This window comes from Numida meleagris, chromosome 4 (assembly GCF_002078875.1).
Source record: "Numida meleagris isolate 19003 breed g44 Domestic line chromosome 4, NumMel1.0, whole genome shotgun sequence".
NCBI lineage: Eukaryota > Metazoa > Chordata > Aves > Galliformes > Numididae > Numida > Numida meleagris.
In genome coordinates this window covers 79,603,148-79,628,572 of record NC_034412.1, presented here as the reverse complement: position 1 = coordinate 79,628,572, position 25,425 = coordinate 79,603,148, and the positions used below count along the sequence as shown (strand labels likewise).

The 25,425-nt window shown below is 40.6% G+C and overlaps 1 protein-coding gene and 1 long non-coding RNA gene across 4 annotated transcripts in view; one reads left to right on the top strand and one right to left on the bottom strand.

The window, feature by feature from the left end:
- Window positions 4,938-10,428, bottom strand: LOC110397565. Of its 2 annotated transcripts, none has more exons than XR_002437846.1 (3): window positions 8,547-10,428; window positions 5,596-5,687; window positions 4,938-5,434 (listed from the first exon to the last, which is right to left on the bottom strand). It is a non-coding gene; the product is annotated as an uncharacterized LOC110397565 (long non-coding RNA). The 2 variants fall into 2 exon arrangements; XR_002437847.1 differs by having other exon boundaries at window positions 4,938-5,174.
- STIM2 (stromal interaction molecule 2) overlaps window positions 10,509-25,425 on the top strand; it is a 66,965-nt gene continuing 52,048 nt past the window's right edge. For both annotated transcript variants that reach the window (XM_021393996.1, XM_021393997.1), the window contains exon 1: window positions 10,509-10,845. In XM_021393996.1, coding sequence (XP_021249671.1) covers window positions 10,632-10,845 — 214 coding nt within the window. In that variant the 5' untranslated portion in view covers window positions 10,509-10,631. The remainder of the gene's footprint in view (window positions 10,846-25,425) is intronic.

Here is a 25,425-nt window from a genome sequence, read left to right as displayed (position 1 = left end):
CTGGCTGGAGATCAGTCTTAAAATGATGATAGGATGGGTAATTCTGCTTTTTGGCAAACCATTTTATTTATCTGTTTATTTAAGTCTGCACTCAAGCCCAAGGAGGTTCACCTGTTTCTGCACCATATCAGACATTATAGCCTGCAGAACATGAGCTTCACATTCTGTGAAGTCATATTTCAAAATCAGTGTGTTGTTTTAGATGTTGGACTACTGATATGTGCTAGCAATTATCTCTAGAGAATTGGCTTTATGGAGGACCACAGTGCTTTGCCAAATGACATTGTATTTGGCTGAACAGTTTGAACAAATTGTTTCTTTTGGGATTATGACCAAAATAAATGGAATATTTAACAAAGGAGTTAAAACACTCAATTTATGTAAGACAAAGCATGCAATCAATTTCTGTGCATTGTTTTAAATGATAAAAATTGAAATAAGATAGTCAAAGACAAAATATAGCAACAGAATATGTTTTGGTGGATATCTGATAGTTCATTCAACAGGAGTTTATTCCATGAATGCTACATTCTGTAATTTTTTTTCTGCAAAGTTCTTCTTAGTATAAAGTTATGTTCTTAATGAGTCCAGTCATAAATAGTAAATCATCACAAATATATGTTATAAAAATCAATTGTACTTAGTTTGCTATCTGTTCAGAATTATTATCTAAATTTGATTATACGTCTAGTGTCCAAACATTGTTCCTTTTTTCTCTCTTTCTCTCTCTCTCTCTTTTTTTTTAAGTGCTTCTGGGTTACAAAAACATAAGCACTGCTTTGAAGCCCAGTTCTGGTTCATTAGTGTTGACTGGAAAACTGGCAGTGTTACAGCCCGTGATGGAAGCTCTGCTTGCTTTCTGCGTTCATGTTTACTCCTCAGCTTCCTACATAAGGACGTATTTAGATATTCAAATTTAGTTTGTGACACACTGGAGATATTCTGACCATTGCATCTTGGAACAACCAATTTCTGAAGATGTAAATGATATATAAATATATATAAATATATTATAAATATTTATATAAATATATATTTATATGTAAAAATTACATATAATATATTTATATAGTTATATAAATATTATTTATAAATATAATATATAAATATATATATAAATACATATTATATATAATATGTATAATTATATATATTATATACATAAACATATTAAATATACATAAATATATATAAATATTATCTTTCCATTACAAAGATATTATTTCTAATCTGTTACGAAAAAATCCTGGAAAACCTTTAAAGATTAGAATTCAGTCCATTCCTGCATTAGGTGGTGACATGGATAAAGGGTAAGTATACAGGAGCATTGGTTTACAGGATATATTATTTATTTATTATATTATTTATATATATAATATATATATATTATTTATTTATTTTATACAGGATATATTATTTATTTAGGCAAGTAATCAGTATTCAGACCTGCAAATACACAGTGAAAGACAGAAGCAGTAGATGTTCGGACCCTACAACAATCAAGGTTAATAAAGATCAAGAGATTTGAAATGCTGGAAAGTCAAATGCATCAAAGACCTTCCTGTCAGTGTGATCCTCCCAAAACAACAGAGGCTGATGTACGGGACATGTTCTCAGTAATCCTGTCTCACATTTCTGAATGCAAACATTGGAAAAACAATGTGGAGAAAGGGTGCACTGCATATCTACCGGGTTTTCCATTAGGAGGAGGGAGAGAGAGAACCAGACCCAAAAAAGACTGCACATTTTCTCAGGCTGGATGTTAGTCTATGTGTTCACTCAAAGTTCACAAAAACCTGTTTGAGACCATTCTGAGTAGCTTGGCTTTAAAGGAAATCACACACAGCTGTGTATGTAATAACTTTCAATCAGGTAACTGAATTATTCCCATTGTTATATGCTACTCATAAAATTTACCCTTATTTCTTGGCTTATGTTGAAGGAGAGATCACGATGTTAGTTTGTACAAATAAACTTTGTTTTGTGTACACTAGATGTTTATGCAGTGTCTAGAACATAAGGAAAGCACGAAATAAGAGTGTATTTTCCAGAGAACCAGTGGAGAACAGTGAAATCTGGATAAAGAATGAAACACAGACCATCTTAGATGATGTGTACAAGAGACTTTTTTCTAGTTCATCAGATATTTCCTGGTCTCTGCTAATGGTGAAATTCTCCCCCAAATCAACTTTTTTTTTTTTTCCTTTGTAAGCAAAAAGCTGTCGTCTCCAAGATGTAAGGTCTATCTTTGCCTGTTCAGATGTGATTTTCTTCCCGCTGGATAAAGGACCTTATATAAATAAATGTCTTTTCCTAGCTCAGGAGCAGGAACTGTAATTCTTGTAGTTATTCTAGCTGTGTTTCCAACTCAAGGCTAGCATTCTTATAGCTAAGCAATCAGTCTTCCCTACTTTTATAAAGGAAAATGTCATCATTTCTTCAGCAGTAGAAAGAAAATTAAATGTAAAATGTTACGGAATACAGCTCTTTATGGATATGTTTCTTGTTCACAAGTTTCAAACAGCTTAACAAAGAATAACAAAGAATAGCCTTAATGTTTTGTTCTCCTTTTGTATAATTTACTGTAAATCTCTCAGAAAACTGGACCCAAACCAGATGAAATTAGTGTATTCTCAGTGCAAATATGTCATCTTTTCAATTTGCTCTAGATTGAAAATTTGCCCCTTTTTAGGAAACACCATGGTAAGAAAATTAAATAGCAAGTGCAGGGTAAATATCTCTTTTCTGACTTCAGTCCAGACATTTAGCCAGGGAGATGGTTACTGATACTGCTCAGGAAATTGTTCCAAAGCAAACAGGTTAAGGCTGCATGCTCTGGTTTTGGTGGTTCTGGGCCACTGAAAGGTAGGGTTGTTATGGGACAGAGACTTTCTTTAGAGTCTCAGTGCTATATTAGTATTTTACCGAGGATTAAAGTTGGGCAATTTAGCATTTTATTTCCTTCATAATATTCCTTTTAATTTTTTACTAGCCCCCTTATTTCTTTATGAGTTTACAGGCCACCTAAAAGGAGGAGCTGTTAGGATTTTAGAAGTGTATCTCATGTCATGCTCTTCTTTCCAGCTTAAGACTCCCGGGATGCAGTAACTGCCCTGCTCTAAGGAGCAACACCCACTGTCGTAGTTCATGGTTTGCTGCCATGGCTCTTCTGTAACTCTGGACAGGTGCCACAACTACCTCAAGACTGCATAATTCAGGAGGCATTAGAAACCTAATTTTTTGGGATTTATAGCTAACAGTTTCTTGAGTTTGTCTTCTTCAGATTACAAAAACATCAAGATCTTGTAGAAGGTACCAGTCCTGGAGTGATATTGAAACTTTCCATTTCGAAGGATCACAAATGCTAGTTCCAGATAAAGTGGAACATTGCTGGTGTTAGCACAGCTAATCCCACTGAGAATGCATCTCTGGAGCCAAACACTTCTCAGAGACCCTCTTCAGTCTTTCAAGAATGGTTCTGAAGATATCCTCTGAACTAATTGGAGTGTAAATATAATGACAAATTGAAAATCATCAGGAAAGGTTTACCCATTGCTACTGGATGTGTAAGCAAGCTGTAAGCATTCATCTTTATGGATGTCTACCAGGTACCCAGGTATATCCCTTTCAGTAAGGCCCGAAGTTACTTATTCCTGTGTCCTGAGGATGTGAAGTAAGACATGTGGAAAAACATAAGGACCATTTTCTGCTGTTCACAAGAAGCTCAACTGCCTCCTGTCCAGTCCTCTCATTTTGGCTTGCAGCTCCCCCAGCCATCCTGCTCCACCAGGGCTCCTCTCCTCTCCCCGGGCCGCAGCTCTGCCTGGGGCTGCTCCTGCGGGTTCTCTCCATGGCCTGCAGCCTTCAGGCCACATCCACTGCTGCACCTTGGGCTCCTCCATAGATGCATGTGGAGATTTGCTCTGTGCAGTGCCCACAGGCTGCAGGGGGATGGCCTGCTCCACCCTGGGCCTCTCCTGGGCTGCAGGGAACTTCTGCTCTGACCCTGGAGCACCGCCTGCCCTCCTCCTGCACCGACCTTGGTGGCTGCAAGGCTGTTTGTCTCACAGTTTCTCACTCCTCTCCCAGCTGCCACCACGAAGCAGTGTTTTCCCTTTCTTAAATCTGCTCTCCCAGACCACAACCAGCGTTGCTCATGGCTCAGCACTGGCAGTGGTGGGACCCTGCTGGAGCAGCTAGAGACAGCTCTAATCTGACTGGGACAGTGCTGGGCTCTGCTCACAGGGGCCATCCCTGCAGCCCTTGTGCTACCAGAACCTTGGCATACAAACTCAGTACACTTATTTAGATATCTAACTTTTAGTTGAACCCTTCCCTGTAATTTCCCATTAACTACCACAAACAGTTTACAAAAAAACCCACCTGTTAAAACTCATTAAATATATGTAGGTAAGTCATATAGAGGTTGTATCAGAGAAAGCCGACAAACTTTATAACTGAATGCAGAACATTTTTGACCCACCCCTAATCAAAACTCCTAATTTCATCTTGAAGGCAATACAGGGAATAAAAACATCTAAATTCTTTGAAGATCATGAAGGTCAGTCAACTCCAATGCTCAGAAAAGCTTAGCACACTGCACACAACCTCCAACTATCACAACCTGCAAAGCAAGCAGGAACAGAAATAAACTGTATGTACTGTTTCTGAAGATGTAAGTTTTATACAAAATGTTGCTCTCGCTTTTTTCTTTTTTATTCTTCTGAGAAATATAGCTGCTTGCTGTGAGTCATAATGCCAAATGCCCAAGGTTGTATTTGCAAGTAGGAAGACCATCTATTTCCAGCATTCTGGTAACTGAGGATGTGGCCTCCAATGCTTTTTTTTTCCTATTGCCTAAACCAAAGAACACACATAAATGAATAAATAAATGAAATGAAGTGAGATAAAGACAAAATAGCTATTATTTTATTTTCTCAGCAGTGGTTTCTACATCTCCTTTAACATCCTGGGTGATTTGAGACTAGCTGTCTCTGCCTCTGTGGAACGATCTTATTTATGATGTGACACAGCACTCACAGTACCTGGCTGTGCATGCCATTGCGGTCTGATGGATCTAGGAAGAGCTCCTGTTTACAGGATGTGCAGCTTGCCTTCAGAAATTCCAGGAAACAATCTGATTGCCGTGACCTCAGAGCAGCCATTTCAATTCACTACAAACATCAGATAATAGAATTGTATTTACACACGATATACGAGTTCACTAGGGTTTTTATTACTTTCTGCCAGTCATAGATCTTGAGAATATAATCTCACTCAAGTTCTGTCCTCTGGATGAGTGGTTGGCTGTTGCACCTTTCAGTCAGCAGCTGCTAGAACCACTAGAACCACATTTGAAGTAAATCTTCAATCACTTCCTTCTTGCCTCCACATAAAGTCAAATATATTCTTTGTTCTTATCCGAAATATTTACCTAAAGAGGTAAGTGATTTCCATTTTAAACACCTAAGCTGACAGCATTTTTCTCAGACCCTGCGCACTCAGACAAAGAACAGCTCTACGTATTAGGAGCTATCAGGGCTTTGGCTCCTTATTTAGACAGAAAAAAAAATAAATCTTCAAGTTGCTACGTACATTAGTTTTAATGCAGCATTTCTGTTGGTTACAGCTGATTCCTCAGAACACCTCTTCCAGCTGGAACAGGCAGACTCCATCCGGAATGGCTCCTGTTACAAGTGAGTAGAAATGTTTTTTTCTTCCAGTGAAACCAAAACCAAGCATGCCCCAGGAGGCAGTCTTCACTACTTGCTGTGAACATATGAGCACATGCTAAATTACTATTCCCAAATTCCTTTTTTTTTTTTTTAAATAAATTGTGGCTTCCATTCTAACATTTTTGTTGGTCACCATGCTTGTTATAAAAAGCAAGTTCTGTACAGTAGTGACTCTTATAATCTCCTGATCCTTTCCTTGTTTGCTCTCTAGCAGGAAGGAATAGGCAGTCACAAAGCACTTACTGTCTCAATGCCAGGTAAGGGCAGGTTTAGATTTACTGAGATTTAGAGATGGTAAAAGAAATATTATGTACATGCAGAGATTTTTTTCTTCATCTGGCAATTAAATTATTTCCACTTCCATCCCTCTGAGATAGCCTCTTTTAGCGACTCATCTCTACAGCTACCACTTCTGTGTTGAAATCGCTTGAACTCTTACGAATTTGAAAACAGAAAGATGGCAGGCACATTGTTTTGGTGTACAGATTGGTTGTGTAATAGTGCTGTTCATTAGACTTTAAGAATGGTTAAATCAATCATTTAAAGTCAATTTGAACTGCAAATGAACTGATTATGACTTTACTGGGGATGCAAAATTGTTACAATCAAAGCCTTCTCAAAATTTAATAACATGCCTGGACTTTCACTGTCTGGCAACGAATTTTAGCCAAAAAAACAAAGAAAAGAGAGGGGGAAGTATAGTGAGGTAAGTACACCAGATAAGGAAAGGGACTTAGTCACATCTAGATTTCAAAGGTTGCCCCTTGGCAGTTCTCAGAGTACGTTGGATCACTGTAATTTGTAATGTATTAATTCCATAACTGTTTTTGTGTTACTCTTGAATGTCCTTGTAGCTGTCAAAACATATAACAGCCCATCATTTTGTTGTAATCTAACTGTCATGCCAAATAACAGTCGGTGAGATAGGAAGATTCCTGCTCCTCCATCACTAATAAGGTTGTGTCCTGGCAAGCTGTTTGGCTCCTGCTCCAGATTCCAGAAATTAAAGTGCTGCCTCAGATATTTTAGTCATTCATTCTGCCCATTGTTTTCCTTCAGATTTGATATCTCCAGATATGCCTCAAGTTATTGTGTAAACAGGCTGAATTGTTGTTTGTTTTTGAAATAAACAAAATTCAACCACGTTCTGCAAAGCCAATGTCTTCAAGCCGGAACGGCATCTTTGCTCTTATAAAAAAATGCAACAAACTGCAAGAAAACAAACAAACAAACAACCACAAGCAAAGCATCCCTGCTAATGGGAGACTCAGCTGCAACAAGCACTCACTGAACATTCTGTGCTTTTCAAGACTTTTAAAAATAAATTTGTACTTGTTTTATTCTTTAGTCTTAGAGAAAAAAAACTGCAATACTACTGATAATACTGTGATGGAAAAAAACACCATAGAATTAGACGTAATCAACAACTTCTCAGAGAGCCACGGGCTCAGTTTGCAGTTAATGAGTTCCTTCTCACTGATTGAAAGAGATATTGTTATTTTACCAGCATTTTAGCCTAATTCCAGGCAATTTGCTCATTTGAGAGATACCTAGGCACTTGGTCCTTGATAAGATCATAAGGGCTGATACACATATCAGACAAGGAGAACATTTTATTCACTTCCATTCTCTCAGTTCTAATTTCATCACTGGACCTTGATAATATCTATAGCTCATAATTTCTCAGCTATTAAGGGCTGGGAATACAGGACCGCTTAGAATATTTCTTTCTTTTTTTTCTCTTGAGCTAGCAACCTTCATTATACAAAATATAAACTTCAGTAACTCAGAAACAACTGCGAATGGGGTCCACAAATCCAAAATTCCATCTTCATTCAAGATTTTATCAGCATAGGAAATCAGAGAACCAGGAGGCTGTGATTAGTACATTTTGCGTTAGTTGCTTATAGATACAGATTACTTCTCTACTCAAGAAGAAGGTTGAATTTTACTAACAAACTTGTTCAAAAGTGATTGTTTCTTTTCACACCAGTTGTAGAATGAGTTGTTCTTTAGACAATTTACAATAAACTGGAGGTCATAAGTTATTTGAATTTACATTGACTTACTGGCAGTTTGTATTTGCAATGTTTTTAACAAATTAATCTGACTGTCTTCATTTCTACCTGAGCTTTTGCTTATTATCTTTAAATCTTTTCTGCTATCTGTCCTTCCTTCATTTTTTTCTTTCAGTCTGTACTTTCCTTTGCCCCCCAAGTTTCTTTCTCATCTGTTTCTATCCCTGGTTAATATCTTTCCTTCTGAGTTTTCATATACACCCAGAGCATTCTCATCTTATAACATGGAGAGACTGAAAATAGCACCAAAGAGCAGAACAGATATTTATTTTTTTCTATTGCTCTGCTGTTCAAACCTGCTCCCAGGGTCCTTCAGGACTGCCCAAACATATCTATTGGGAAGCACTTGGGCATTACGCAACTCTGAAGATTATTTCCTCTGCCTTTTTCTATTTTGATAAATTAATGTGTGCAGCAAAGCAAGATGGAAGGAATTTGCTGATTGCAAATTGCTGACGGAAACAGCAAACCAAAGCAGTAAAACAGAGACTATTAAAACAAAGCAAAACAAACAAACAAACAAACAAAAACCCTAGCTTTCTGCTCTGAAGATCAATGGAAGACAGGACCCAAAAAGAATCTTGGGTTATCCATACAGCAAAGCACATTCCGAAAATTTGACCAAAACTATACAAGTCCATTATTACTGATCAGGACTGAAAGTAACATAAATGGCTACACTCTAGATCTTGAGATGAGTTTGCCTTCTGCAAAAATAGATAAACAAATGTACTTGTGGGACACTGTGCCAGCAATGTACCAAGTATCACTACTGTCTGATAGGAAGGTGGCTTGGGTTGGTGACCACGTGGAGATTACGGAAATGACTCTTCTGGGCATTTAGAAACTGATAGGGATCAGCGTCTTTCATCATGTCTCTGTGATTCATCAGGATTTGTTCATTACTCCTTTTCTTCTGATCTGGGTGTCTTGCAAAACTCCACACAGATGTGCTGGTCTTGATGATCTGTGAATTTGGATGCCATTAGCACAGACCCTTTTATTGCTGCATGCTCAGTCAGGTAGGTCAACACCCAGACATTTCCATTCATTCTCCATTTGCACCAGCTTCAGCCTTTCAGTTACATCCAAAGGCAGACAAAACACTCTTGAATTGTTTTAATTACAAGCATGGTAATCCTGAGAACCAAGGGTCTGCTGCTGAATGGAGAGGGTGACTTAAGGGAAAAGGCTGAGACAGTCGGCGCCCTGAGAGGCTTTGAGATCTTTCCCTTGGTATTTCCGATCAAGATCAGCCCTCAGGTCTCACAGAGACCTAGCAGCAAAGTTTGGAGGAAGAGACTACAAGCTGTAGAGGAAGGCTGAAATCGGGCCAGCTCAGCAAATTAGATGTATACAAGTCCCTAGGACTGGACAGGAGGCGCACGTGGAGGTGCTGACAAAGCTGGCTAAGGTAATTTAGCAGATCTTATCATCTTTGAAAAGCCGTGGCAATGAGATTTCCAGTTAATGGAAAAAAAAGCAAATGTCACATCTGTCATCAAAGCAAGGTCCAGGGAACTGCAGGACAGTCGGCCTTACACAGCACCTCTCTCTGAGTGGATCATGAAGGAGATCTTTCTGGAAGCCATTTCCAGGCCAGTAAAGGACAAGAAGCTGACTTGGAGAAAACAGCACAGATGTTTGCCTTTTATGATTCAGACTGGTTATTAGGGCAAGGGTGGGTGTGAGGAAAAGGTTCTTCAGAGGGCTGTGGGCATGGAACAACCTCCCCAGGGCGGTGGTTATGGCCTCAGGCTGCTGGAGTTCAAGGAGCGTTTGGACAGTGCTCTCACACAAAGGGTTTGAATTTGGGTGGTCCCGTGTGGAGCGGGGAGTTGGACTCGGTGACCCTTGCGGGTCCCTTCCTACTCGGGATATGCTGTGACTCTGCAATGGTCGGCTCTGCAGATGCTGCAGTCAGAGCAGCACGCCTTGGTTTCAGCAAGGCTTCTCACACAATACCCAGTAAACTCCCCTGCAGTCCAATATGGGAGGTATGCACTAGGCGAGCAGCGGATGAAAATCAGTCCGGATCACTTTACGCAAAGCAGTAGTCAACAATCCAAAATCAAATCAGCTGTTCTACTGATGTACGGCATTTCTATGGGATGCAAACAGTCCATACCCTTTGACTCCAGCGTTCAGTTAGATCAGTTCACACTCGCCCAAGGCACTTGCCTCTTTTGCGTACCGTTTACGAATACCTGTCTTTTTGCATTTTACAATTACACAATCAATTACGTTAACAGCCGGTTTCTGCGTTTCCATCTGGGGAGCTCACTCCCTCCAGCTCCCCTCCCTGCAGTTAAACGCTCATCGCGGCACCGCGCCGCTCTCCCGCAGCAGGGCGGCGGGATAGGACACTGCTGGGGCTGCCCGGACACCTCACAACACCTCCACGTGCTGCCTAACTGCTTTCAAGTTAGCGCAGCACCCAAGCGGCTCCCCTCCCGCCTCAGGAAGCTGCCCTCAGGTGACCGCACTCCTCGCAGCGCTAAGGACGCACGCACGGATCCCCCGAGCCTTCCGGAGGGCGCGGAGCAGCCCCCTTCTGCCCCAACCCCCGCCGGTTCCGCTGCTCGCGGAGAGGCCCCGCCCCGTGCTCCCCCGCGCGGAGCCGGCCCCCCCGGCACCGCCTCCCGTGATGTCACAGCGTGGTGACGTGTCGCCCGCTCGGCTCGGCGGCGTTGGCCGCCGGAAGCGGCGGGAGGCGGCGCGGGACCGGCGAGCGGCGCGGCGGCTGCGGCGCGAGTAGCGGAGCGGCTCCAGCCCTTTCCTTCCTTCCTCCCCCTGCGCCTCGCACAGCGGCGTAGCGATGAGCGGGCTCCGAGCGCCCCGCGGCGTTCCCGCGGCGCCGGGCTGCCTGCTCCTGCTGGGGCTGCTGCTGGTCGGCGCCGCCGCCGCGGAATGCGAGCTGGAGGCTGCGGACGTGCCCGGCGGGCGGCGGGGAGCGCGAGGAGGCGCCGCCGCCTCCTCTTCCTCCTCCTCCTCCTCCTCCTCTGCGGCGGAGGGCGCGGCGGTTGTGACAGGTAACGGCTCCGCGCGGAAGGGGGAGCGCGCCCCGGCGCCGCGCTGCCTGCCTGCTTGCCCACCCTGCAGCTCTGCATGCTTGCCTGCCCGCCCCGCAGCACTGCCCGCCTGCCCCGGTGCTGCGCGGCGTGGAGCGGCGGCACTGCGGCTCTGCCCCTCCCCGGCCGGAGCTGCCGCAGGATGCGGGCCGGATCCTGCTGCACAACGACGCCGCCTTCCCGGCGGGCTGAGTTGGGCGGGGGCTTGGCGGGGCCAGGGGTGCGGTGCCCCTTGAGCTGCCTCGGCTGGGGGCCGCCCGCCCGGCTGCGGGCACCGCTGCGGCGCCTCCCGCACCCCTTCCTCCGGAAAGGAGAAGTGTGGGAAGCGGTTGTCTCCGGATAGTTTTTTTTTTTTTTTTTTTTTTTAGAAAAAGTGGTAGTGTTTATACTGCTGTAGTTGTGGCGAATAGTAATGCATGCACGCAGTCAGCAGTTGCAGTGAAACACTTAAAATAATGTGATTTCGGCAGCTTGCGTTGTCTTTGAGGTGCTCATAAGCTTCCTGGAGTTGTTCTGTAATGGGCAGTGGGAAGCTCTGCGGTCCTCAGACCGTTCACTGAGGAGAGCAGGGTTTGCGTGCAGGCAGCGCTCGAGCATTCTGAAGTTTGCCTTATCTCGTTGCGTGCTTCTGAGAGCCCTCAGTCTGGAGGAGGAATGCAGAAGGTGCGAGAGGAAGGGGAAATACACCGCTTCTAGAGCAAAGCAGAGTGTGTTTCTATCAGAGCAAAATCCACTCTTGCTGCTGAGTGTTGGCACCCTCTGCTAAAACTATAAGTTTTCGGTGATATTCCAGTGGTCTGCTTGGAGGACAGCACGCTTCTGAACTCGAAGTTGACCGTTCTGTTGGCTTGCTGTGCAAACTGAGGAAGTGCAAACATCTGCAGTCTGTGAGGCGGCAGCCATGCCTCCTAGGGGTATTGTGAAAATGCTGTGTTGGAATGACTTTTTTTTTTTCCAGAACGTAATTAATCAGGTCGTAGGTGGTATTAAGCGGTTCTTGCTATGTAAAGTACTGATGCTGTTTGCACTTCATGTTCAATCAATCAAACATGTCAGTTTGGATGGAGAAAGGTTTTTTTTTTTGTGTGTGTTCTTTGGACTGTAAAATCAGTGAGACGCTTGTTAGATGCTGTGGTGTCTCCACCAGTGGTGTATCTAGGAAAGAAACAATTTTATTTGATAAATTAACACATTAGGAGTTGATTTGTTGCATTACTTACATAACAGTTTTATCTGGAGATCATATATGCTTAAAAGCAATCTTAGAATCAGTTTTAATCTTGGAGAGGTTCTTAACAGCATTCATTGCTTGCAGGTACAGTGTATGGGTGATAGCTTGAGCTGGTTGCCTGTCTGATGGTGGACCCAAACAACTGCCAGCTGCTCTTTGCAGTGCCAGAGAAACTGCTGGAGGTTGCAGGAGAACCCTGGGACTGTACAGGAAGTGATTTCAGTTATAATAGTTACTGTTTTTTTCCTTAGAAGATTAAAACTTAACGATGTGAGAGCAAGTTAGGAGCGATTGTGAACAGTCATCTGGATAGCTTGAAAATCAAATTCGATGTGAGATAAAATCCAGAAGATAAGTTAACAAAGTATGGAATGGTATGCTAGGAGGAGTCTATCAGGTGCTCAAATAAGGTGTAGGTGTACAGTCAGCACAGCTGTAGGAAATTATCCAGAATTATAGTTGAAAACTGAGCTGAACAAGCAGCATAATGCAGCTGGCAGGAGCAAATGCTGTCCTGGGATATGTTAATCCGGTTTGAGTTGCAGAAAACTCTTTTAAAAAACCAAAACATTTTATTGTTCTTCATTGCTCTTCTGTGTCTAGTCTTGAGAATTAAACAAGCCGACAAGGACAGAGGAAAGTAGCACCATAGACTGAGAGGCTCAGAATCTGACTGGTACACTGCTGTATTTGAGTGGTGGAAAAGGCTGTGGGAGGAGTGTGTCACTAAATAGGTAAGAAGTAGTTCACAAGAGGGTATTGATCAAAAAACCACAACTTTTTCCATCTGTTCTGTGGCTAACATGTAGGTTAAGAGGAAGTGAGTTGTAGTGGGGGAGATTTAGGTTAAGTATCAACTGGAAAGTTTTTACCAATAGCATTTAAATTGCACAAATAGTTTAACTGATTCTTGTCGTTGGAAGTTTTTGCCACGTTAGAGGAGAAGCTGCCAAAGTTAATTTAGGGATATACAGACATGTGACAGAAGGGATGTGCAACTGATTTTATGACTAGGAAACAGTTATACTTTCAGGTATTCAGAGACTTAATTTGTAGCCATTACTGTTGGCATCTTGTGTGTGTGCGCTCCCTTTTTTAATGGCAATTTGTAACATATATCCAGCTGTCATTTATATTTGAAGTCATAGGAAAACCGTTTCCAGTGAATGGAGTACTGAGAGGCATCTTATGTTCCTTCTGACCCTGCTTATTTACTCTTCAGTTTGGTAGAAGGTTAAGGGGATCACCTGTTCTAACCCTGAAGATAACCTTGGGTTTTCACATTTTATTTGTTAATTGACTTTAACTAAATGGCTTTGCAATTCTGAGCAACAGTATTAGCCATTTTTCTGAAAGGTATTGAAAGAGTTGAGGGAACTGGGCTTGTTTAGTTTGGAGAAGAGAAGGCTCTGGGGAGACCTCATTGTGGCCTTCCAATACTTGAAGGGAGCGTATAAACAGGAGGGGGATTGATTGTTCACGAGTGTGGATAGCGATAGGACAAGAGGGAATGGTTTTAAACTGAGACAGGGGAGATGCAGGCTAGATATTAGGCGGAAGTTTTTCACACAGAGGGTGGTGATGCACTGGAACAGGTTGCCCAGGGAGGTTGTGGATGCCCCGTCCCTGGAGGTGTTCAAGGCCAGGCTGGATGTGGCTCTGGGCAGCCTGGTCTAGTGGTTGGCGACCCTGCACTCAGCAGGGGGGTTGAAACTCGATGATCTTTGAGATCCTTTTCAACCCAAGCCATTCTATGATTTTGTGAGTATTCATTCATGAGCAGGCACGCTCATCCTGGTGTTCACAGCTGGTAAGGAGCGAGGGAGGCCCTGCTCCCTTTCTGCTGCATACCCCTTTTGCCCCCTCCCTGCCCAGTACTGCGATGAGCACTGTTGCGTTAGCTTGCAGGAATGTGAAAGGAAATGGCAACAAAAACTAGTGGATTTCTTATTGGACTCTTTCATGGCATACTCCAAGTGCTAGCAGCAGTGCAGGGAGCATGGCTGGGTGGGTGGGTCAGCAGTGGGAAGAAGGACGGTGAGTCATTAGACAAGCCTTGTTTTCCGTGTAAGTGCATCCTGAGGTGACTGTGGGACTGCTGCAGTGACCTTTCTTTAGCTGGAGTAATCCCCTTGGAACTTGGTGTGGTTGTGTGTGAGGCTTCGCATGGTGGAGTAGCGCAGAGTGTAGAGGTTTTGATCATGTAGCAAAATGATCCTTGAGTCCTTTGACATGTCCTGGAAATGGAACTGTGAGATTTGTCACTTCCTCAGCAGCAGGCTGCTTTTTAAGGGTGATTGCTGTTTCTAGTGACAAATACTTGAGTATCCCAAGCCTGTTCTCTTCTGTTACTTCTATTTTATATTTGTAGTTAAGCCTTTAGTGAACTTGTCCTATCGTTTCTGTTGAGAGGACAGAAATTGGAGTCCTTTGTCCACTAATGATGCTGACCTCAAGCTGTCAGTCACTGACTGCATCTCAGAGCAGTTATCTACAATTATTTAACTTGGTATCACTGCTCCATCAGCAGTTTTTTGAGTTGCTCTTTCAGCTGTAAGCTTTCTGAAGAAATCTCTGCTTTTCTGGGGACCTCCTACCAGGCTCAGGCTAGCTACTCCTACGCAACCCGGGCATGACTCATTTTCTTCTAGCTAACCTTAGTGATAAAGATCTATCCAAACTGAGTTAAGCTGCCATGTATCTGTCAAAGGATGGCAACCGGACCCAATGGCAGAGGCAATAGATAGTGTTGTGATTTCCCAAGATGATAGTATTGCTATGAAAAAGACAAAAAATGTAGTTTCCTTTTGTAAAAGTTTATATGAAGCAAACAATTTGATATCCTTGTAATTGATTTTAGTTTGTGTGCTGTACTTTGTATGTCCTTTAGAATTCAATATGTGTTCTCTATCAGCTCCAGGGAGAGGATCACACTGCAAAGAGCTTCAGTGCTGTGGAAAGGCTAGGAAAATCACAGGCTTCAGATTTTTGTGGTTTTGAATGCATTGTCTAAAACTCCTGAGAAGTTAGAAATGTTTTATGTAAGAATTGACTCTGAGACTTGCTGTGGAAACCTTGGTGTACAAGCAGACTTCACTGGGATTAGTCGATTGCATCACACCTGTTAAACGCTTTTTAAAATACAGGAATTTCAGATGTTTATCTTGACCACATAGAGTTTGTGTTGAGAGTAAATAATCACTGTGTGGTGTTATAAAATAAGCACCTATACATCATCAAAACGTAGGTGAGTTCCCAATCATTACATAAGTTGGTTTTCTGCTGCCTCTGGATACTGTGAAAGCTTTCCTGTTGTCATGGAAACTATCTTTGCATCTCTGAGAGGGGGGAGGTGAATAAAACAAGGATGCAGAGTTCTTTAGAATCGGCTTAAATGGAATGCGCTCATTGCCTGGGTGCTACACAACTTGCGTTTGTTTGCTTGATTTCTGTGAGCACTCCATACTTGACTGAAGAGTGCTTGTTACTTAATGCTTTTTTTTTTTTCTCTTTCTGGGCCTTCCTCATCCTCCTTCCAATCACGAAAACACAGTGTTTGTCAGAGATTTGTTAGAGGAATACTTAATTCCGTATAATCAATAGTACTCCAGAGTTTTAACTAAAATTTGTCTTGGAAATAAAAAATAATGTGCTTGGCAGAATAGTTAAAAAAAAAAACTTGAGTTAACTCATCAATGGAACTGTTGAGTCAACAGAATTTTACTTGGCCAGTAAAAACCGCTGACCTTACATTTTACATCTTATCCTTGTGTTATGAGTTATATACCTTATGAGGGAATGTCCCCCGTGTGCAGACACCCTGACGCTGCTGTAGGTGAATCTTTGCTTCTCTGGGACTTCCTGGGTGTAGGAGTGGAATGGAGTGGCATTGCTGTAGCTTGCATTGCAAACTGCAAGCAGCACTACAGGAACTTGATTGACCTGAAGCGGATGTTGAGGTACAGGGGTTTGCATGAAGCTTCAGCTTTTGCCATACCAGAATTTATAGGAAAGATAACTTTGACCCCTTTCCTCTATGCCCCGCATTCTGTTTCCTTTTGCTGCTTCTGCTTTATGAAGCGTCTCAGAACTGAGAGCAGCCCAGCTCTCTGCTGCAGTCTCCAGTTAAAATTTTAATACCTGATTTTTTTATGTGTACTTTGTGGCTAATTGTTCTTCTGTAAGAAACTGTCACATGCTTTGCTTCTAAAACTCAGATCAGCAGTAAACAGTGGTTTATCTGAAGTGATTTAAAGCCATGTATAAAAGCAAACACAAACTTTGGTAATGTATTAATTCAAATAATATTTTTTATTGAATAAAAACCTGGTGAAGGCATTTTAGGTTTCTATGTTCTGGATAGTTTCTACTTCAAATGGTAAGCTTTCCATAGAAGGAGGTGTGATGTGAATGCTCTGCTCCTTCTTGCTTTTTAATTTCAAATAAAGAAGAAGAGGTTGTTGGATGGAAATGATTCTGTTCATCGGGGAATGCTACACAGAAAAGGAACTGTTCTTCCTCTGTTCCATCAGGTGGCTGTGGTCTGAGTTAGTTAAAATTAAGAATTCTCTGTAAGGCAAATATGTTATTCAGAAATGGAATTTTAATACTGACATTATTTTAATCTTAGTATTAGTAACTCCAGTAGACTGACTGCCATTGAGAATTGTCATCACTAACTCCTGAACATTCATGTTTTTTACTGCATCTGTAGCACTTTTTGAAGGAGGGAATGGCTCAGTAAGTGCTTTATGTTTATACTGCCATCTGTTTGCATGTTGAAATATGTTCAGTGAGCTTCACTAGGAAATTTTCAGTGTAACTTTTGTCAGTATGCTGGTGCTTTGTCCCAACCATAGGATTTTATTTGAAACTTATTCCTCTCGTGATTACCCTTCCTAGCTTCAGTAAGCAAGTGAATTTCAAGGTGTATGCCTAACCAAAGGCATATAAAAATATTTTATATTGTTTCTCTGCACTTACAGTCTGAAAATGACAAGCTTGGTTTGCTTTATCTGAATTTGAAATGCCTTCTAGTATTTGAAGAACAGCAAGCAAGGCATATGATATTGTTGACTAGTAAACAAAACCACCCAAACCATGTGGTCTGTGATTTTGAAACAAAGCTAATCATTCTGAGTAGAAGACTTCCTTGTAGTGTGGTTTTAATTCTAGACTGCAATATATAGAAGGTTGCACGATCACTCCTTACTGTAACACTGTATGCCTATATGAAAAAGTACTTTTGACTTTTTTCATTGCCTAGACTTAAATGTCATTAATGTGAAAATGAAACAGTTTGGCTTTTTTAGTGCTAAGTATGGCTTACTGTTTTGCTAAATACAAAAATTAGACTATATAATATCATGTAGCTCTAATATATATATATATATGTATCACTTGACATGGAGGAAAAATAACCTTGTCTATTCGTTATTTTTTTTTTAGGTGCAAATGAAATGCATTGAGCCATCTCTGTCTTCCCCAGTGTGTATGTTTAACTTTTTGGGAACACATCTGTCTCAATTTCTTTTATCTGTTTCATGTTCCCTGGATACATCTCCCAAAACACTGCTGGAATACCCATAGAGAGGGTATTGTAGATAGTGCTGTAACATCTGAATGACAAAATTAGAGGGATTCTTTTGATTTTTTTATATGTATGAACCTGTGTGCTGTATTCTCTGGGATTGCAATCTAACACTGCGTTTGAAATGACTGTTTTGGTCTTATGAAACAGTAGTCTCTGTAATTGGTCTTACCTTGGTTGTGTTGCAGATGGTGACTGTCACTGTGAAATATGTGGCTTTTAATTGATTTAAACTGACCTCAGTACCTACTGTTGCCACACAAAGGGTTATTCCTTTTGCTTGTTGCTTTTTCTTACTCCCTGCCTATTCTGCCTGTCCTGACCTCTTCCCTAATGTTACTGTGGCTGGAGGTTGGTGCTTTTTTTTTTTCTTTTCCCAGCAGGGTCAGGTCCTCACTTGAGTTCACTTCACTGCTGTACAAGGGCATCTGTAAGAAGGTAGCAGCTTTGGCAGAAGGTAGTGCTGGCCACTTTAGTAGAAGCCTATGCGTGCTGAGCAGAGATTTCTGTTTTGGAATTAAATCTTTCTTTCAGGAGTTAACTCAGATTTAACCAGTTGTTTGTATGAGAGAGCTCATTTCTCAAAACCAAAATCACATGCTTGGCCTAACTACTTGGTTGCATAAGGCAAAACTAATGAAATGTGATTCGGTAAATACAGGATAATGAAGACATTGCCCATTCTAATTGAGCTGTAGATATTTAGCAACTTTAAAGAAAAAAGTCTGAGCTCTAGATGCATTTGGTTTACTGCTTTTCATATTTCTTATAATGAATCCAAGTAAAACTGGTTAGTTTCCTTTTTTTAATAAGCATCTTTCCTAAAAAAAAATACTGTGCATCTGTGGGCCTTTTTTTTCCCCCCCAAAAGCACTCAGATGCTGTTTTATGCTGCCTCATGTCTCCCTGTTTCTAGCATCCTCTGAACAGTAGGCAAGACTAACTTTTCTTGATGTGAAAAGTAGTAAGACTTCCTTATTTCAACAAGGTGGAAGTGCTATACGTGACTGTGACTGTGATGAGATCCATAGAAATTGGAATTTCCTCAAAGAGTGATGCGCATTTGTAGGTAAAATGTTATCTTTAATGGGAATAAAAATGATGTAACTTCAAAGTAGTAGATACTAAATGGAGCACCAGCTCAGAGGTGAGTGGAAGTTGGATACGTAGCAGAGTGATGATGGGAGACTTGACATAAACTGCTGTTGTGCACATGGATCTCCACATGGTATTAAATGATGGCTGCACGTTGGGATGATGAGGTGGTAGCAGAGTTTGTGTCTGAAGTGCAGGGGGAAAATAAAAACCAAAAGCCAACAACAACAACAAATAACTGGTGGAGAAAAAGGAGGGAGGAACTTGCTGAACTGGATACTTTCATGCCCTACAGTAAAAACTTGGATTGAATTTATCTTGCTAAGTGGAACTCTGATTTGCTGTTCTAATTTTGATTTTGAGAGTAATTGTGGATTGTTCTGTGGGGAAAAAGCCTGCTTGTTGGTCAGGAAGAAATACTGCAGATTATGAAGCAAGGAAAATAGTAGATACAGAATTATTACTTGTGAAGGATACTTTAAACAGAAAAGGTCTGGGTAAAGCTTGCCAGAGTTCTTGTATGTATGTTTTTTTGTGTATGAAGAGACATGAGGATTCTCTGGTTTTAAAAGGCCTGCCTACAGCCGTACTTCCTTGGGAGCTGAAGCCAATACATGTTAGCAGCATGTTAGTTTAGACCTGCAGCCCATGCTTCTCATTTCGAGTGACTTCAGTTGAGTAAGCTACACCTTCTGCTGGAATAACTGCTGAAACTGGTTAAGTGAAGGTCAAATGAATGGGGGCTGTGGCAGCAAAGGAAGGAAGGCGACGAAGGCCAAGGAGCTGGAAGAAGAGCACTGCAGCAGCCAGGTTTGTTTCAAGTCTTAGGAGCTGTTGCTGAAGATGTGATAGACCTGTTTGTAATAATGGAGGCTACTGTATGTAGTTAGATGGTAGTTATTTTCCTGATAAAAGACCTGGGAAGTTCACTGAAAATCAGGTTTGAAATAGACATCCCACCTGCCACACACTTTATTTGGTGGATGAAGGGGAGCACACCTCTGAACAGATGGAATTAAACTAGGAAACGTATTGCAGCTGTGTTATTTGAGATGGGACAGTTTGGCAAATGCTTGCTGTCTTCCATTAGCATTTCATTTTTTGTTTTACGCAAATTCTTAAAGTAATTGCTCATGTAGAAGGGATAAAGTTAAATGCTCAAAGGAGAATGTTGTAATGTTGTAAGTTGCGTCATAATTCATACAGTAAGTTTTCGGGGAGATGTTGTGAAGTGGAGGTTTTTGTCTTGTGGAATGTTTGCTGGCACTGACTTGGCAAATTGATTTTACTGAACTGTGTTTCTTCCATTGATTTGTATTGGTTTGCAGTTTCCTTAGTGGTATCTTAAAGCTGAAATTTCTTTTCTGCTGGAAGATAATAAAATTACAATGACTTTTTTCTTTTTGATTTTTCTTTATTGTTCATAGTTTCTTGTGTCCAAAATGCCGTCAGCAGCAGATTAACATTCTTGCAGAAGCCAAAGTACAAGACAGCCATTGTCTTGTTACCCAAATAATTGCTTTCTATATTTTTTTAAATGTGACCCAGCCACTCTTACTTGCAGGATGTTGAGGAAAAACAACTTTTCACATCTTATGGTCTCTTGTCTTTTTTTCCCCTGAAAAGGTTTCAGGAGCTTATGAGAATGAAAATAATAATTTCATTTAGAACATTGACAATTGTACAAGAAGCAGTTAAACCATCTGATCTTGGCATGGATTCTGGTCTGAAAACTCCCTCTATAGAAATATTTCACGAATGTGTCTAGTTCAGTTTGCCTGTTGCTGTGCACGCTAAAAAATGAAAGTGGAAGTGAAATTCGTCTGGTGACGAGGACATATTTCAGGAAATTAACGAAAGCATGGTGTTCAAAACAAAAACTCAATTTACTTTTCCAAGTCTGTACTGTACTCTCAGTGACAATAAGGAGACACTTAATTCTGGTCAGTTTAGTAGGAGTGTAGTAAGAGACTTGAGTAAGAGTCAGAGCATGTATTTCATCATGAAGACAGAGCACCAATCATGTTTTCCTTGGCAAGTTTTGTTTTTGGTATTTTGGTAAATACAGTTGTAAATATGAAGTTCTTTGGTACTTCTTGCATCTAGATGAGAATTAGAAGAATCAACCCTAAACTGCTGTAGAAATCAACAGCAGATGTATGTCCTGCGATCACCATGGAGGCTACCATTTGTACAAGTGTTTGGATGTTTCAGAGCTCCTTTTGCGAGGCTTGGCAGTGAACTGAAGATAAGAACTTGAATATATAGAGCAGTATGTGTCGTTTGGAACTAAACCATACAAAGTGTTTCTCTTAGTTTTGGGGTTGCCTAATGGATAATATATTTATTGGATATTTTCTTGATGTTTGTATGTGAAGTAAGCATAAGTTAGAAATGTGGTATAAGGTGAATTCATACACATATGAATTCACATTATTCACATTCATACTGGTGATGAGTACAGTGCCAATCCTAATAATGAAGTTGTCTAAGTATTGCTGTTCTAAGTGTTAGGAAAAGAGCAATATTTACCTCAGCCTAATGTATCTCATCTGAGAATTTTAAATAGTTATATTCATACTTACATGAATTCATACTTTAATAAATAATGAGCCTTTGGCTGTGTTGTGTTCACTTGTTTTATGAAACAGCATTACCTGATGATCTTATGTTTCTCATTTACATAGGAATATTTTGAAACTCACTTTCTCTTTGGCCTATCTCAAAGTTGTGATTAACACTCACTACTTCAAAGGATGAGTTCTAATTAGCTGGTTTGTTAAACAGGCAGTACCCCTTGATTTTACTCATTGTTAGTCATTTTCTGTTTGTACTTCATTTGAATTAATAGTTGTAATAATGAAATCAGCCTCAATTATTTTTTTCCTGACCTGAAAGATTTTAAAGATAACTTATATTCAGATATAAATATCTAACCAATTAAATTCTTTTGTGATCAGAAATTGTATTGTATTATTGTTATGGTGTCACACCAAGGGTGTCTTTCAGGTATCCTCCAGCTCTTGTCTGGTTGCCATTTCTGTTGGAGGAAGTAGGCAAATAAGGATTTGCATTTGTCCGATCATGCAGAAGGCTTTACTGTTAGTCTCAGTGTTGCTTCCAGACGGAGTTGGAAGTGTGTGGGATGCTTCCTGGTGGAGTACAGGGACCGGGGCAGAGGGAAGCAGCCATACCCAGCAGCAGGTGCTTCCCATGCTGGGTATCTCCAGCAGTAAGCCTGTCGCCCTTTCCTTGGCTTCTCTACCTGGCTGCTGGTCATGCCAAGGGCTAGTGGCGCTGTACTGGATTTGGAGTGCCGTAGCATTTGGGAGCTGGTGTTTCAGACCATTCAGGCTTCAGCATGTCATGGAAGAAATACTTGAATATGCTTTACTGCACATAGTTTCCTGCTTAATAATTTTCATTCATTGTATAACATTGTTGAATTTGTAGAAGTAGGGCCTGAGGTTCTTAAAGTGCTTTCCTGTGATGCTACTTGATCACAAACTTTTAAGGATAGGATTCATTTTACAGCTCTTGAGGTGTTGATATCTGAGTTAGTAATCCAGGCTCCTATAATGGAATATGGAGAGCAAACTTATTTTCTTATGAGATAGCAAACCCTACTTGGACATGTGAATCACACCATTAACTCACAGTGTTAAATTCCTGTTGGATATAAAGAGGCAAAAAAGTGTGTTCTCAGCTCTGTACAGAATTTTTTCTAGGAGCAGTGTTAAGTCTTATCCTGCCTGAGGAGCCTTCAACTTGTTTCAGGGTGTTATTTGACCTTAAACCGTAATCTTATATCTAGATTTAGGTACTTCTTGAGACACAGGGAGGAAAAGAAAAGCTGCCTTTAATGTTTTAAGTTTTTGAATGTTGGAGAATGAATAACTACTGCTCAAGTTGGATGCTAATTTGATATTTACATTCATAGTGCTTCTTGAGTGCACTGAAGTCTTGTTTCCTGCCATTTAGCTTTAGAATGTTGCAGGATTAGGTTTCAGTCAATCGGTAATACTAGCTATGAAGCTATAATTAATGTGTTAGAGAAGGGAGGTGGTGTTAACTCCTTCTCCCCATCTTTCATATCCTTGTTAGCCATGATTTATTACTTTCAGAAGATTTGGGACTTCCTAGTGGATGATGTGCTAGAGAAGATGATCTATGCTTGAAGTCACTTCAGCTTTTGAACTGTTTTACAGATGTAATTTGAACATTTGGATTATAGTGCAAGGCCACTCATTTTTTTGTGTGCTGCAGATCTATATGCCAATATCTGTATTCTAGAAGGTGTACCAGAGGTAGCAGCTATGCTGCAATTAGTTCATGTGGTTCTGAAACTCTAACAGAAATACTTTAGATCTGTAGATAAAAGTGAGGCAGAGATATAAAAGAAAGAGAACAATTCCACCTCTGCATTGATTGCATCTGGGAACTTCAAGTAACGCTTTGTACTTCAGAGCAGAATGTTGTGCTAAATTGGAAATTGTGATATTCTCGCCCACAATTGTTCGGACTCATGCAACTGTGATTGGTTTAGTCACAAGCAGAATATTGGTCTGCCTACTCTGTCTTTGCAAGCTACCATAGCACTGGAGTTGCTGTTAGGGATTCATTAGTATTCATAGGCACTTCACGTAGGAAGGATGAGAGTTGTGGGCAGTGTCTTTTATGATGGCATAGACTTGTCTTTGAGAGATATCAGAGAGCTGGAGAAAAATCTAAAATATTCAAGAATGGTTGGTGACATTTAATATGTAGCTTGTTTGAAGGCTACAGTTGCCTTGAACTTAAGGATCTTTAGGTAGTCCTTCAGAACACCTGTTTTCTGTGCTTTTCTTGGGCAGCACTCTGTAGAGAACTTCTAGCTGTTATATATGACTAATGCAAGTTGCAATGTCAGCATTGATGCTTAAATTCTGTAGAGACTTCTGAGTGCAACTGAATGTGCTTCATGTAACTAAGACTTCTAGAAATCTGCAGGCTGACTCTTTCTATGAAAATTGGCTAATAACTATATTTAGATGCAGTGATTTGTCTAACATGGAGTGACTTGCTTCGTCATGTAATTCGTAAATTATTTTTTTTCCCCTTGAGCAATACTCTGGATGTCTGTTCAATGCTACTTTTGGTCACACCTGTTATTGCTTCAGTTGAGGGTCCAGGGGAATTTGCTGAGCAAAAAAGAAAGAATACAGAAGTAGATTTCTGTTCAGCTTTTGTGTTGTTTACAAGTTGATGCAGTTCATATAAGGAATGAGTTATGAGTGTGAATACTTAGGAAGTATGGAGTTTGTGTTCTTAAACAGATTGGCATCATGTTTATTAGATTAATTAAAGCCTTTATATTGTCTGTACTTGTTTTGACTTTTTGTGGTTTTGTCCTGATTAATGACCACTCGTGAAAATTGTGTGCTCTTTTGTTGTTTTGTATTTAGAGCTGATGGTTGACTCAACACCTCATGTTAGGAAGGGTTTTGCATTTATTCTCGCACGTAATATATGCAGAAGGACTTGCTGTGTGGTATCATGATAATATCCACTGCTGGTACCATAACTTGCATGTAGTGATTCTAGTAAGTAACTCGAATGAAATGTTCCATAACAAAAGTAATGTAGTCAGCTTTCAGCAGAATGTGACTCAAAATTAATTCCTTCATTCTGTCTGTGTGCGTGCTTGGCCTTAGCATTTAATATGCCACCCAGCCATCACTACCGACCAACCACATGGTAGAAACAGGGGAAGTAATAGGAAAATCAGAAGAAAATTAGAATAATGAAAGATTGCTAGCATCTCCTTCTGAATGTTCATCAATGGATGGATGATGGCTGAACATGGATAGAGAAACTAAATATTCTTTCATGAATATTATTTTTAGTTGTATTATTGTGTGCTTCCTTCTTACCCCTCTGCCATCCCTTGTTGATCCAGAAGTGGATTAAAAGGTTAAAACCTCGTCTAATAATATACATAATCATTATCTTACAAAATAACTGAAGCAGCTTATCTAAAGCCTTGAATTAACTGTCTGCCTGTGGCTTGAAGAGGATGTTGTCTTAGCACGTGATTGCAGCATAGTGATTCAGGAAGACTCTTCCAAACAAAAAGTATTTATAGGTTGCTTTATGTGCTGAAGTGTGAAGACTTGTACCAAGCTCCTTGATTTTTTTCTAACCTAAAATAAGCATAGTACTGTGATGTGTGTCTCCCTTCAGAAAGAGTTGCATGTTTTGGACATGATGATCTTCAGTATTATTCCGTGTCATAAATGAGCATTGCACCACGTAAAGGCAGTTTTTATTTTTTTATTAGTAGCTTTTCAAAATAATATCAGAAAAAATAAAATCAATGTCTGATTTATTTTTCCTCTGTGTTTTTCTCTCACCCTGCTTGTATGCTCTTTGCACATGAAAATTTCTTTTATTTGGAATGCTCTTTCGAGATGAATAGAACCATGCAGAGTACTTGAGTAAAGGAGGTATAATTACCTCTGCATTGCTCCATTTTGTAATTAAACAGCTGCTTATTTAGCAAATAACTTAATTGAGTTAATACTAATTAGCAAACTTTGTGGTAAGAAATTTTTTACTAAAGCTAATTCCAATGTGTATAATTACC